The 15,695-nt window shown below is 37.4% G+C and overlaps 1 protein-coding gene across 6 annotated transcripts in view; it reads right to left on the bottom strand.

Annotated features, from left to right (window-relative positions):
- Positions 1–15,695, bottom strand: part of PHF20 (PHD finger protein 20) — a 118,742-nt gene that overhangs the window by 74,789 nt on the left and 28,258 nt on the right. For all 6 annotated transcript variants that reach the window (XM_072631374.1, XM_072631373.1, XM_072631376.1 and 3 more), the window contains exon 5: positions 4,629–4,708. In XM_072631374.1, coding sequence (XP_072487475.1) covers positions 4,629–4,708 — 80 coding nt within the window. The remainder of the gene's footprint in view (positions 1–4,628; positions 4,709–15,695) is intronic.

The raw sequence follows: 15,695 nt of genomic DNA, 5'->3' as shown, positions 1-15,695 counted from the left end.
AAAAATGCTGAAGAAAATAACACCTTGAAAAATAGGCTAACTCAATTGGCAAAAGAGGTTCAAAAAGCCAATGAAGAGAAGAATGCTTTAAAAAGCAGAATTAGCCAAATGGAAAAGGAGGTTCAAAAGCTCACTGAAGAAAATAGTTCTTTCAAAATTAGAATGGAACAGATGGAGGCTAATGACTTTATGAGAAACTAAGAAATCACAAAACAAAACCAAAAGAATAAAAATATGGAAGATAATGTGAAATATCTCATTAGAAAAACAACTGACCTGGAAAATAGATCCAGGAGAAACAATTAAAAAATTATGGGACTACCTGAAAGCCATGATCAAAAAAAGAGCCTAGACATCATCTTTCATGAAATTATCAAGGATATTCTAGAACCAGAGGGCAAAATAAATATTCAAGAAATCCACTGATCCCTTCCTGAAAGAGATTCAAAAAAAGAAACTCCTAGGAACATTGTGGCCAAATTCCAGAGTTCCCTGGTCAAGGAGAAAATATTGCAAGCAGCTAGAAAGAAACAATTCAAGTATTGTGGAAATACAATCAGGATAACACAAGATCTAGCAGCTTCTACATTAAGGGATCAAAGGGCATGGAATATCATATTCCAGAAATCAAAGGAACTAGGACTAAAACCAAGAATCACCTACCCAGCAAAACTGAGTATAATACTTCAGGGGAAAAATTGGTCTTTCAATGAAACAGAGGACTTTCAAGCATTCTTGATGAAAAGACCAGAGCTGAAAAGAAAATTTGACTTTCAAACACAAGAATGAAGAGAAGCATGAAAAGATAAACAGCAAAGAGAAATCATAAGGGACTTACTAAAGATGAACTGTTTACATTCCTACATGGAAAGACAATATTTGTAACTCTTGAAACTTTTCAGTATCTGGGTAGTTGGTGGGATTACACACACACACACACACACAGACAAAGAGCACAGAGTGAATTGAATAGGATGGGATCATATCTTTAAAAAATGAAATTAAGGGGTGAGAGAGAAATATATTGGGAGAAGAAAGGGAGAAATGGAATGGGGCAAATTATCTCATAAAAGAGGCAAGTAAAAGACTTTTCAGTGGAGGAAAAAGGGAGGAGGTGAGAGAAAAAACATGAAGCTTACTCTCATCACATTCGACTAAAGGAAGGAATAAAATGCACACTCATTTTGGTATGAAAACCTATCTTGCAATACAGGAAAGTGGGGGAGAAGGGGATAAGTAGAGTGGGGGGATGATGGAAGGGAGGGCAATGGGAGGAGGGAACAATTTGAAGTCAACACTTGGGGAGGGACAGGATCAAAAGAGAGAATAGAAGCAATGGGGGGCAGGATAGGATGGAGGGAAATATAGTTAGTCTTACACAACATGACTATTATGGAAGTCATTTGCAAAACTACACAGATATGGCCTATATTGAATTGCTTGCCTTCCCAAAGGGAATGGGTGGGGAGGGAGGGATGAAGAGAAGATGGAACTCAAAATTTTAGGAACAACTGTTGAGTACTGTTCTTGCTACTAGGAAATAAGAAATACAGGTAATGGGGTACAGAAAGCTATCTGGCCCTACAGGACAAAAGAGAAGATAGGGACAAGGGAAGGGAGGGATGATAGAAGAGAGGGCAGATTGGTGATAGGGACAATTAGAATGCTCGGTGTTTTGGGGTGGGGGGAAGGGACAAATGGGGAGAAAATTTGGAACCCAAAATTTTGTGAAAATGAATGTTAAAAGTTAAATAAATTAATTTTAAAAATAAAAAAATAAAAAATAAAAAAATAAATAATTCACTACCCGTATGCAGAAACTGCCAAGTACAATAAATAATAGGTAAATCTATCCTCAGTCCATGGTTTTAGAAGTATCATCAGAGAGGCTTTTTTAACACATGCACTCAGTGGCCAAACTCTGCCTTGGTCCCTTTTACTGTGTGTCATATGAGGCACCTGAAAATGATCCTTACAAAGTGGAGGATGAGTGCTTTAACTGGCCACTACTATTCTCCAGGTAGAGTCCTTTACCAAGCCTATGGTGCATGGTGATGGTCATGATCAGATCAAGGACGTGTGCTGTATGTCCTAGATAATTTTCATTTCTGCCTCTAAGTGGCAAACCATTCTCTCTCAAGAATATCTAACAACAATAAAACCTGAACCCACAGTCTGTGAAATTTCAGGTAACAAGATAACTTTCTCTGAATGCCCCTACCTTAGCAAGAATAGCATAGAGAAAGGGAAAGGAAGCTCTATCAGTCCTCATTTCAAATAACAACTAATCTAGAGTCAAAATTCATTCAGAAGATCCAGGCTAAGAATTCTAAATAATATAAGACCACCAGTCTACAAATCCTCGCGCATCAGAGAACCTGAATCACAGAGCTCAAAGACTCTGATAAGGCAGATGCTATTGTCCTCTTAGCCAAAAAGGCTACAGCGCAGTTACCCCTTGGCAAGGAAAGATCAAAGTATTCTACCGTACATGACATGTGAAATGGAAAAAGACCTATTTCATGCGACAAAGGTATAAACAAAAAAATGACATTACAGTAAATAAAGCCTTTCCAAGGTAATAAAAAAAGATTTTCCTAATCTATTACTCATTTTACTATTTACTATGACTCATTCTTTTTGAAACCATTATAACCAACATAAAGATGTTAAGAGCAATGAAAACATAGAACAAAATATACCCTTTTGGACCAATTAACGTACTACATGAAAAGTTCAAGCTAATAATATAAGATAAATATCACTTAAATACCTATAACGGATCAAAACTGTACATAGACAAAACAGGCAAACATCCACATGAAGTGATCTAAAAAGAAACTTGCCACAGATGCCCCTTAGCACAGTGCTTGGCACAGTCAATACATAGTAAATTTTTTTTCTTTGTGTCTTTTTGTCTGTCTAACCTTCTTTTTATCCATCTATTTCCAACCCAGGTGGCTGGTCCTAGATCCAGAGCAGAAGTACCAGGGAATCCTACCCTTCAAGGGATGCTTGTGAGCCTTTATCATCTTCAAATGCAAAGTGGCTCCTACAAGACAAGCTGCAACTTTGAAATTAACTTTCAAATCCCAGACTGCTCATGAGCACATCCATGGAATTTAGCCCAGTATTCAAATGACGCACAAGCAGATGCACATCTGCCCAAAGACTAAGCTAAATGAGAGAAATAACACCAAAACACTGGATGAGATTTGGGGTGAGGATTCCTTATGCAGGATCAAAAAACATATTATTTCTTCAACAATAAGACTATTTTAATCAAACATTTAAAATTAATGTTTTGTTTCCCTTAATTATGTAAGCTAACCAGGTTAACTAGTAAAGCTGTCTTAGCTGATTAAAGTACTAAAGGAAGATTTCTGTTCTATTCTGCTTTTTAATTCAAGCCAGGAGAGCCAGAGGAATTCAGGTACTCTAGAGGCCAGGCAGCAAAGAAAAAAAAAGGCCATCATTCAAACAGATCTAGGGTATGAACCTATTAGGAAGTATAGAAAAACCTTCAAGTACATTCAGGTTTTACCTTAGAGTAATATTCATTACATTTACCACATGAAGGGATTCGTTAATAATTTAGCAACCCACTTTCTTCTTAAAAGAAACAGGACATTTTAAGCCCCACATCAAAATCATTTGTTTTATAAATCCCAAATAAGAAGCTGAATTAATGAAATTTAGTTGTCCTCTTTAGTGCCTCTGGATTATATCATTAAATAGAAAGGAAAAGATAACTAGTTGAAACACCAGAATTTTTTATCTGTTCAATAGATTAGCTGTTTCCTTTATAATGTAACATACTTAGAGAAACATTTACTAAACTTATAAGGCAAATAGAAGCATTTAATTATATCAAAGGGCAAGACTCCATGATGTGAATCACTCTCTACTGAAAACTACTACACTGACTCACCACTAAAGAAGTGAGTAGCTTCACTGGATGATTAACATAAACACTTTTACTAATTCATTAATAAAGTTCATTAAAAATCTGGGCTATCTCTAAGTGTCTCAACAATTAATACCAACAATAAAAATTATAATTTTATAAACAAACAAAAGTCAATATCCATATTTTAAATTCTCTCTTCTCCACAGAAGCCTCATTAAGTAGTGGGAGTAAAATTCACTTAAAGGGAAAAATATCCCAATGGGCCATTGCAAACCACAGTTTTGAGAAGGAATTAATCCTATTAGGTTCAAGAATGAGATAACCAAGAAAATAAAATAACAGCTATCATCCCAGGGCACTAGAGCAACCTAAAAAGGAATGCTCTTCAGGTCTCCTCAGGCCACTTGTACAAGCTGAGTGAATAATGGCTTTATATGAAGAGCAAGGAAAGAAGGACAAGGATCATAGAAATGCAGATGTTGACAGCTAAGTATGTGTCTGCATCTTAGGGAATCTGAGTTAAAGAGAATTATAAATCAACCCCATTACCAAGTATTTTACCCAGAAATATTTTCTTTCCTTCCTGTGAAATCTGTGTCAGAGTAAAAGGATAAACATTTTTGCCACCATCATAACAAACCAATGTCTTTATTCTTTAAGCAACCAAAACATTACAATTATTCAAATCACATGCAAAGCACAAAACTGTGTTTCTCACCTGATCTTTGGAAAAAGCTTTGACATGAATATGTTTGACAGTCTGAATTACTCCATCATAAAATTTCACAGTATAAGTACCTAAAATGCAAAAATATATCATAAGTCTAACACTTGAATTTCAATTACAGAAACAACTTTTCAACACAGTTCAACACAAAACTACTATCATACATCATTTATAGGAATTAAAAATTACTTAGAAAATATACTTAACCCTTATTTGTGTTCAAAAGAGCCATGCACTTGCATTCATTTTTCCATCAAGACAAATATTCTAAGTATTAACTGAATATAAAAAAAAAAATCTTACAAAAGTGTACCCATTTATCACACACATATTTGTTTCTCATTTTACTTAGTAAAATCAAAAAATTCACCTGAGTTTTTTACTGTAAAACACTTAAAGAGTTAGGGAGTGGTGTATCTTTGCTAATGTAGGGGGATCATGAGGTAAGAATAATGTCAGATTTTTTTATATATAGGTAGTTTTGCTGAACTTTTTTTCTTCTTTTTAATTTATTATTATATAGGTTAGTTCTCTGGAAAGTAGGAAACAAGGCAACATAGGTTAATATAAAAATATCCTTAAAAATTTACTTTAAAGAAAAAGAGGCAAATATCTATCCACTTATTTATTCTATAATGAACTCTAAATATATACAATTGGAGACAGACCCTTTTGAAAGGTCTATGAGTAGCCCTAAGTAACCATAATTCTTAAAAATCATGAAAGAATCTCATCTATTCACCCAGATATCCACAAAAAAGAAAGCCTTGTTCATAATAATACAGCTGCATTACTAGATGAATATATGAATTATGTTCCATGATACAATAATATTTATAACTAAAGAGTCAAAACTCCTAGTCAGCTGCTCTTCAATCACATCCATAGCTCTAGTCCATCAGAAAAAGTACTATTATATTTCAGATTCAGGTGGACAGTATATACTCACCTAAAAGCAAAATTATAAATTTCATATATTTCAATATTGCCAAATTCAACGAAGTTTATTGCATGATCCCAATAATTTTCTACATTTTCCATCCTATAAACCCACATCATGCCCTACATCCTGCCTCCACATAAAAATAAATGCCCACAATTAACTTTACAATTTGACCTTACCGCATGTTGGGCCCTGGAAGCCTCACTGAGCAATGAAGCAAATACTTAACCTAACTACTATGGGAAACAAGGAAGAGTTCTATTTCCACAGGGTAAAAACTTCCAGCTTTGAGTGGTGACAGTTAATTAGAGTTGTGACCTAGCTAGGTAGGAGTAAAGGTCAGAAACTTGTGCACAGGCTTGATGAGTGGTTTTAGTGAAAGCCCATCAGAGAGGAGATGGTGTGGTGGGAAGTCCAATTTGGGACAGTACAAAAGGGCTTGCACTGGTCTGAACGTACTGTAATCTTCCTATAGCCTTACTTGAGAGCCACTCATTCATTCAGGAGGAACAAACATAAAGATTAATAAAAGCTTTCCTGACTTCACAACAAGTATTGTTCTTTGTTTAAGGTGAGCATGTTGCAGCTGGGGGATTGTTGGCTGGGCTCATTTCTCACAGCTAAATATCTGCCCTTCCACTATGAGATTTCATAGCTGGCCTTCATACTTTCCTGCTTGCTCCCCCTGCCCCCCTTTTCAGTGTATGTGAAGACAGGAGCTACTTCAATCTTCATAGGCCTACTCAATGTCCTTTAGCTTTGTAACACCTACCCTAATATCTGAGCAGTCCTGATTGGTGAGTGAATGAGTGTTAATTCCAACGGCCCTCTTCTATTTCAAACTAGCCCAAGACCAGCCACACCCATGCCACCCAACTCCCCTCTCCACTTTTAGCTTTGGGAAACAAATCAGTATTGCCATTGCTTTGAAAAGGGTACATTAGTGAAGTCTTCTATTATGGCTTTTCCATACTAAAATCTCTTCCCTGGCTTTCACTGCTCTACTAATGTAGTCTCCCCCATTAGAAGATAAGCTTCTTTAGAGTCAGGATCATTTACTTCATTTCTGTATTTGTACCTCCAGCAATGAGCACAGTCCTTGGCTCATAGTGAGTGCTTTATAAATGCTTTTCATACATTCAGTGCCTCCCCTTTACTTACAGGCTAAGCCCAACTGCATCAACCCTGAATTCAAGGATCTCCATTATTCCCCTTTACTGCACATAAAAACATTCCATTCTAGCTAGATTCATCTCTGAAATAGATCTTGTGCATTGTTACCACTACATAAGAATCACAGGATGCCAGAATTAGAAGGAATCTGACATCTAGCTGAATCTCCTCATTTACCAAAAGGAAAACTATTAAATGACTCATTCAAGGTCACACAGGTGCTTTGTCCAGCCATACTACCTGCAAAGTGAACAAGCTACTCTATGCTGATCCAAATTTACCAATCAGATAGAATAGATTGATCCATTCTTACCATTGGTTAAGTTTTCCAATTAGAAAATTCCTGACACTAAGACAGAGTTAGGATTAGATAATTTTTACCTGAAAAATGTTTCCCTTGCAACATACAGAATAAATAGAATGTAAGAATGTATCAAAAAATGGTATCATGTTAGCACCTGACTAGGATGACACCTGAGAATGAAGATGGCAGCATGTAGATATTTGACAAGGTGTAAAAACTGTAACCCCTGGGAACATATCTCTAAAATTATAATGTCTATCAACAACATTTCATTCCCTTTGCCAAAATTAATTTTAGAAACTTTTTTAAAGGAACATTGTCCAAAGAGATATGAGAAGACACCTCCTCCCTAGATTTTGAAGAAATGGGGGGCATAGAGTGTGGAACACCTATATCCAACATAATAAGACTTTTTTTGATACATTGACTAGGCTGCCTGAATTTTTCCCTCCCTCTTTTCTGCTCTTTATTATAAGAAAGAGCTAGCTAAAAGAGGAAGGCATATAGTGTAGGTAATGTTTTTAAAAATAAATCAAATTTTAAAAATTAACCTTCTCTCATCTTAAGTAGGATACACTTAATGCTTCTGTGTCTTCATCAATTCACATCCATTTTTCAATATAAGTTCACAGAGTCTGGAAGCTGCCTAGATAAAGACCAGGCCAAAGCTGTTAGCTAGAAAACAGAGTTGTAAAAGACCTTATACACAAATGGCAAATGACCTTCAGGAAGAAGAAATTTCTAGAGAAATCTACACTAATGACAAGTTGTTGTCTGTTCTTTGTTCTCGAAGAGGACCATGACATCAGGGAGATGATGCCATGACTTGCAAGTGAATTGGATTTAAGTGAGGCAGGGCTGTGCAAAGTCATAAACCTTACTCTCTCCTCCAGAGCCATTTGGGTCCAGTGGCCAAATATGGATCAGGACAACTGGAGATGGTCCCAGATGCAGCGGGGGACAAGTAAGAGAGGAAGGAAAGCACAGAAATATTTTCCTACTTTAGCCTCTTAGACCTAGTCCTCCTAACAGAAGCTTGGGTCCTGGCCCTAAAAATAGAAATTTTCCCTATGGAATATTCTAAAGGCACTTAGTCTGAGGATGTTCTAGTTGCACTAATACATAAACCAGAATAAATCAATACTATATCTGAAAAAATTACTTAACTGTAACACAAATGCCAAAATGTCATTTGCATTCCTATGGTAAGAGCCCAGAACCTCAGATAGACAGGCACTATTCACCTGTAAGACAACTAGAAAAGGAAGTGCTCCTCCCACAACGATTTAGCTCCAGCTGTCCTTTCCTCATGGACTAGCAGGGAGGAAGCCAATGAATAGTCCAGTAGACATTCACAGATCTAACCAAAGAACATGGACTGAGAGCTGGGAGGGACATTAGAGGCATCTGATCCAGATCCATCATTTTACAAGTGAAAGAGCCAAAGCCCAAATAGGGGAGTAACTTGTCCAAGACCACAAAGGTAGAATTTTAATCCATATCCTCTGATTCTAATATCTGTTCTCTCATTAATAACAATGCCTCTATGAATAACAATAAAGATAACAATACTCAAATATAACTTACCTAAGATGGTTGTTACAAGGATCAAATGAGATAATCTATAAATATAAAGCACTTCTGGGAACTTTAATACACTTTAAATACCAATTATCATTCTTAGAAGCATTTCATGAGGTGGGTTATCCCCATTTTACCACACAAGGAAATTGAGGCTTAGAAAGGCTATCTAATAGGGGCGAGCAGATGGCACAGTGGATAGAGCATCGACCCTGGAGTCAGGAGGACCTGAGTTCAAATCCAGCCTCAGATACTTGATACATACCAGCCTGGGCAATTCCCATGCTTCCCTATGTCACTGTATGCCTAGGAGCTTCTGTCTGAGGAGCCAGAGTACCAACACAGAAGCCTGGAGGGCAGGGCAGTGTGAGACAGTGGGGGGAACTGAATCTAGGCTCTGACTTTTAGTTTGTGCCCTAAGTAAGTCACATAGCCTTTTGTGTGTGTGTGTGTGTGAGGCAATCAGAATTAAGTGACTTGCCCAGAATCACACAGCTAATAAGTGCCTAAAGCCAAATTTGAATTCAGACTTTCCTGGAAATCTTTTTATGCCTCCCTAATTAACTCACTGTTCTACTCATCACAACAGCTTTTCTAAAACTTTTCATTCCTCCTCAAACCTCCCATTGCTCCCCTGCTCCCTGGCTTCATATTTCATACACACACAAAAAGAGGCCATTCACTGGCCCTCTTCATCCTGATGGCTTCTACAACTAGCCCTCCTTCACTCCTGTATCACATGAAAAAGAGGCCCTTTTCCTTGTTAAGGCTAACTTTCCTACACACAAAGTAATCCTATTCCATCTGGTTTCCTCCAGCAGACTGCCCCCTCTATCATCCCCACTCTCACTTATCTTCAATCTCTCCCTTGTCTGCTGGCTGCTTCCCTACTGCCTATAAACATGACCATGTCTCCCCATCCTCAGTAAACTCTCTCTTGATAAGTCCATCCCTTCTAGTCACCATTTCATCTCTCTTTCCTTTTGTGGTCAAATGTCTTGAAAAAGCTGTTTATAGTCCATAATGTCCACTTCTTTTCCTCTCAGTCTCTTCTTCCACTACAGTCTGGTTTCTGATATTACCATTGAACCAAAACTGCTCTTTCCAAAGTTACTAATGATCTTTTAATGGCCACATCTAATGATCTTTCAAACCTCATGTTACTTGCCTTTCTACAGCTTTTGACACTGTTGATCACCTTCTTCTTGATAACCTACACTGCTTCTTCTCCTACCTATCTGGCTGCTCTTTCTCAGTCTCCTTTGCTGGACCTTTGTCCAGCTCATGCTTGTTAACCCTAGTAAAATCATAAGGTTGCGTGCAGGACTCTCCTCTCGTCTTCCTCTATACCATTTCACTTCATGATCCTCTTGCTTGAATACAGTCGCTTTTATGTCGTCTCCCTCATAGACTGTGAGATCCTTGAGATCAGGGACTATCATTTGCCATTTTTTGTATCGTCAGAACTTAGCACGCTGCCTGCACACAGTAGCAATTAATAAATGCCTACTAACCAACAACCCTGGAAAGAATAACCCTCTTATGATGAGCAATACTTCCTCAAAAAGTCCATGATTTCATCTATGTGTATATCCCTTTTACAGGTGGGACTACAAGTTCACCATGCCTTCTCATTCTGAAGGGGTCTGTTCCACGTTTTTAAAGCAATCTTCCACAGAAGATCCAGCCAACATAATGAAGACTTTCCTCTGGTTCTTTCAATATTTAACAGAATTATCAGTGAGCAAGGATGACACACTGAGAGTGCCAACAGTTACATTAATGTTTGTCAATGGGCTTAAAAACCATATGATCCTAGACCCCCATTCCTTTCCCCGCCACTCTCCTCACAGAGAGGGATCCATAGAATTGAAGGGCATCATCTAACTTTAACCTATATTTAACATATAGCCCATTCTCCCCAACCACCACACAAGACACAATCTCAGCACTCAAAAATGAGAGTTTCATGTAGAGGGTAAAAATTTACAGAGAAAAAATACTGAATTAATAGTCTCTGTTGATTTCTATTCCGCTACCTGCTTTAATGAACAGTCCCTGTGTAGGGGAATTTGAAGGAAGATTTCAAAATTAAAATGCAACTTGTTTCAAGTAGTCTAAGGTAAAGAGGAATTTATCTGAACATGTCCCTGTAGATAAATAATACATATGCAGCTAAATTTTTATAGTTCTTTTGGTTTCTAATGTTAGAACCTGACCACAGTCCCGCCCACTCTTTCTTAGGAAAGTCACCCACTGACAGATGCTTTATATATTTCTGTCATCTCTTCCATATTAAACAGACAGCTCCATATATTTTAGAACTAAGCTCATTCAAGAGCACAAAGGGTCAAAAGGAGAAACGGGGCAAAGGGGGGAGGGGTGATAAAAAGAAACAGAGAAATCAGACCTAATGTAAACATACATGAAAACTTTGTAACTTAATATTGCTAATATTCATTTCCCTTCAATTTTCATAGAAAGGGTTTTTTTCAAATCATTCTCATAATAATATTTACACAGAGTTATAAGATTTGCAAAGTACTTCACAAATATTATCTCATTTTATCCTTAAAACAACTCTGGGGGGTAGGTGCTATAACGATTTTAAAGATGAGTAAAACTGAGGCAGACAGAGGTTAAGTGACTTGTTCAAGGTCACAAAGCTTGTAATGTGTCTGAGACCAAATGTGAACTCGGGTCTTCCTGACTCCAAGTCAAGCATTCTATCACTACATCTAGTTGCCTCAATCAAAAAGGCTATAAACTCCTTAAATAATAAAAACTTTTATTTTTAATGCCCCTAAAAGAGGTAATTAAGTCACATGTTACTTAACTTATTCATAGAAGATCAATCCTCGCATTACATAGAAGGCAACAGGAACCCGGTAGAAAAATTGTCCAAGATCACAGAGTAAATTTACACTTGAATAATGCAGCTTCTACTTAAGGATAGTGTATTTAATAAGTTACTTTATTTACCCCCTGGGGGGTAACCTACTAAATCCTAAGCACCATCACTTAGCCATTAAAAATTTTATCATGGCTAAAGCCTTTTGGCTCTACAGAAATCTGTTTTGCAGTTTGGATTTATTTGGTTTTGTTTTTCAAAGAGATGATAGTTTCTGTGACTGAATGGAAAGTAAAGAAAATTCTTCTCATTATCTATGTAGTAGGTAATTAGGTGTTCCAGTGGATAGAGTGCCAGGCCTGGAGTCAAGAAGACTTACTTATCTTTCTGAGTTCAAATCTGGCCTTAGACCCTACTTACTGTGTGACCATGGGCAAGTCACTTAACCCTGTTGGCCTCAGTTTCCTTATCTGTAAAATGAGCTGAAGAAGGACACAATAAACTACTCCAGTATCTTTGCCAAGAAAACTCCAAATAGGGTCACAAAAAGTCTGACACAACTGAAATGACTGAACATCTATGCAGTAGCAGTGCATGGATAGTTTACCCCCTCTGATTTTAAGAATTAAGAAACAAGGAGGAATAAAATTTCAAACAATAATAAAAAATTAATTTATCCTTCATTATCCCTCCACACTTCCTTGGGTACATGAAATTAGAGTAATAGATCTTAGGATAAGGACAAAATTAAAAAGTAGATTACCACCAACCTATAAAAAATATTGGCATTCCACAAGGTTGAGGTTCTCAGAATTCTCTGTCGATTCAAACCTTTCTGCACACATACAGAGCCAGGGTTTGAAACACTTCCAGTGATCAATGAACCCAATGCACCCATAAATTCAAGAAGGTGGATAGGCAGAAGGGACAATTATAAACTAATCTCTGGACAAGTAAACAACATGGAAACAAATGTCCTGTCATTAGACTGGCTAGATCAGCAATTTTCATCAATACTCACGGAACTATAACAATACCTCACATTTATGTAACATTTTTAAATTTTGCAAAGTACTTTATATACATGCTACTTTTATCTCCATTTTACTGATAAAGAAACTGAGGCTCTGAGAGACTAAATAACCACACAGGTAACAAGTATTGGAGAAGAAGATTCTACATTAAGTCTTCCTGATTCTGTACATCAGTAGTCTCTACACTACAGCAAGCCGCCCATCTATCACAGAATGACAAAATTGAAATCGTTCAGTGAAGGGTTCTTACATTTTTTTGTGTTATGGACCCCCTTGGCAGTCTTGCAAAGTGTATGGACCTCTTTTCAGAACAATGTCTTAAATAAAATACAAAGGATTATAAAGGAAACCAATTATATTGAAATAAGGAATTAATTTCCCCCCTCCAAGTTCAGACCCCCTGAAATCTATCCAAGGACGACGACCCCTTGGAGGTACATGACTTGCAGGTTAAGAATCTCTAATTAAGTCCAACTCTTCATTTTACAGAGGAAGAAATTAGGGCAACTAGAAATCAGAGGAACTAGGCCCACGGTCACAGTCAGTTAGTTCAACAGCAAAGGAAGAGTCCATGTTTCAACAAGAAAATTAAATCTTATAATCATCAGGTCTCCTACTCACTGCAGCCCAAGTAACTACATATTTTCCAAATGCACACTTCATCCTACCTTTCAAACAGGATGCCTTCGCTTTTCCTTTTAAGTGAATTATCCTCGTCCCTGTATTGCCTCTTACCATCAGATAAGAGAGGAGCTAGTTCTAGTTCCACAATTATTCATCCATCTAAAAAGGAAGGGCCCACCTCAATACTGTATGAGTTAATCTTTTGTTCACTGGCAAGGCTGTATTAATAGTTCCAAGTACTCCATCTCCAAATACATAATCAATCTCAATAATTACAAAGTGGAAAAACTGCTTAGTAAGAAACCAGACCTATCAAGCTACTACAAGAGTCCCCAGTCTTTCTCTAGTGCCACAGATGATGATCTGTAGCAGCAGATAAGCAGCTATTTAAGATTTCCCCAGAGTCTTCTGACTGGCACAGGGCCCAGCATTGGGGCTGCACACAACAGGCACCTATTAATATTTACTGAATTGGGAATGGGAGAGCGCTGAACTACGCAGGTGGCACAACAACTGGCAACCATACTTCCTTCCTGTCACCTGTGGAGAGGGGGATGGCAGTGGAAGCAAAGGGCTCAGAGATCAACCATATAAGGTTTCCTGATGGAAGGGCCCTAGAGAGCAACTATCTAGTTATTCAAAATATACTACCCATCTATGTTAACAAGGCTACTAGGGATCTTTAAAAATATTCACAGGTCAAATTTCTACAACACCCTACATGCGAGGGAGACAATAACAGCAGCTCACATTTATATAATGGTTTTCTCGAAACAACCCTATAAGGAGTTGTACGAGTGTTATTATTCAGTTTTAGAGGAGAGAACCAAAGCATTGGATGTATTACTCAAACCCAGATTGCCTTAATTTTAAAGTCCGATGTCCTTATCCCTGTTTTACATATAGAGAAACAGAGATCCAGAGAAAGGAGGTACAGTCTTATGCCACAGCCTTATGACTAGTAGCTACAGGACCAGAATGAAACACCTGTCTTCTCATCCCTGGCCCAGGGATATTCCTACCTCTCCATGAAATTAACCCACTACTGCTAAGTCAGAAAGGGATTTAAACTCAATTGCTACAGAGTAAAACAGAGAAGTTTATTTCTCTATTTCAATAAAATTAATCGAGCCTATAAAGTTTTTGTGTATTTTTCAAGATAAGGTAGCTAAAGAAGTGTTAGATTTTTTCAAGTGTGACTTATCCTTTCAGGGGATGATCCTGTCAAACAAAGTCTAGCTTCCCAATGGCCCTCCACTCAGCCAATTAGGCTCCCCAACCTCATTCAGCCAACTAATGAGACCCCAAGGAGTATCAATTTCCTTTAATACTGGAATCAGAACTCAACACTTCTGATGATTATTTAAATAGTGATCTTCTCTTAAAGACCATTTTTCTCCCATTTTCATGGTTAGTGTCAAGCAATATCCATGTGACAAATAAAACTAAGTCACAATGGTACAATGTCTAAATCAGTAAGAGAGAGAAATACAACTCCCAGTTAGTCACTGACCTACTTCAAAGTTTAATATGTATTAATTGAAACACAGCTGTTAAATAGCAACTTTCCAAAGTAACAGAATTATTTTTAATAAGATGCCTAAGTAGTCAATATCTAAGTCAAAACCAAAAATTATCAATAACATCTCCAGATGTGTTCCCTTAAATTACATTTCTGCTTCTTAATTCCCAGCTACTGCTCTGAGGCAATCAGGGTTAAGTGACTTGTTCACAGTCACACAGCTAGTAAGTGATTTGAATTTAGGTCTTCCAGACTCCAGGGCCAGTGCTCTATCCAATGAGCTAGCTAAACTCCTGCTTTCCCCACCACCCCCATCCCCACCCCATACTGTTTTTCCAGTTACTATGTCTTCTCTTCCCAATAAAGATCCCCAATGAAAAGGCTATTCACCTTCTAGTTAGCCCAAATATTACTAATGAGGCCTCCCCACTCTCATCCACAAGGGAGAATACTAATGAATTTACAGGATTCCAGACAACAGTACTTCATAAAAGCCTATTCTGAAGCAAATATCTCCTCTATTTGTGGTAGGTCTTACTAGTTATCTAAAGGAAACCTATTTGGCAGAAATCAGAACTTAGAAAACAAAGCAAAATGATCCATTTTACAGTATCACATATTGCTATGGGTTCAAATGAATTATTATTAACAATGAGAATCATCACCATCATAAAATGTTTTCTAAACCTCCCCTCTACGTGGTTAGGGCAGTAGTCGCCAACTTTTTGGTCTCAGGATTCCTTTACTCTTAAAAATTACTGAGGACCTGCCAAAGAGCTTTTGTGGATTATATCTGTCAACATTTACTATATTAAAAGTTAAAACATGCTAGCAGTATTATACAAATAGTTTTGACCTCAGGGACTCCCTAGAGGTCCCCAGACTACACTTTGAGAATCACTGTGTTAAGATGTAGAGTTGACTCAGAAGTCAACTAATGCTAACTCCTGATTTTACAAATGGGAAAACTGAAGTTCTGAGTGACTTGCTCCAAAGTCAGTCAGTTAATACAACAGCAAACCAGAA

The sequence above is a fragment of the Notamacropus eugenii genome, chromosome 1, assembly GCF_028372415.1.
Source record: "Notamacropus eugenii isolate mMacEug1 chromosome 1, mMacEug1.pri_v2, whole genome shotgun sequence".
In the NCBI taxonomy this organism is placed as follows: Eukaryota; Metazoa; Chordata; class Mammalia; order Diprotodontia; family Macropodidae; genus Notamacropus; species Notamacropus eugenii.
This window is presented reverse-complemented; position numbering and strand designations above follow the sequence as displayed.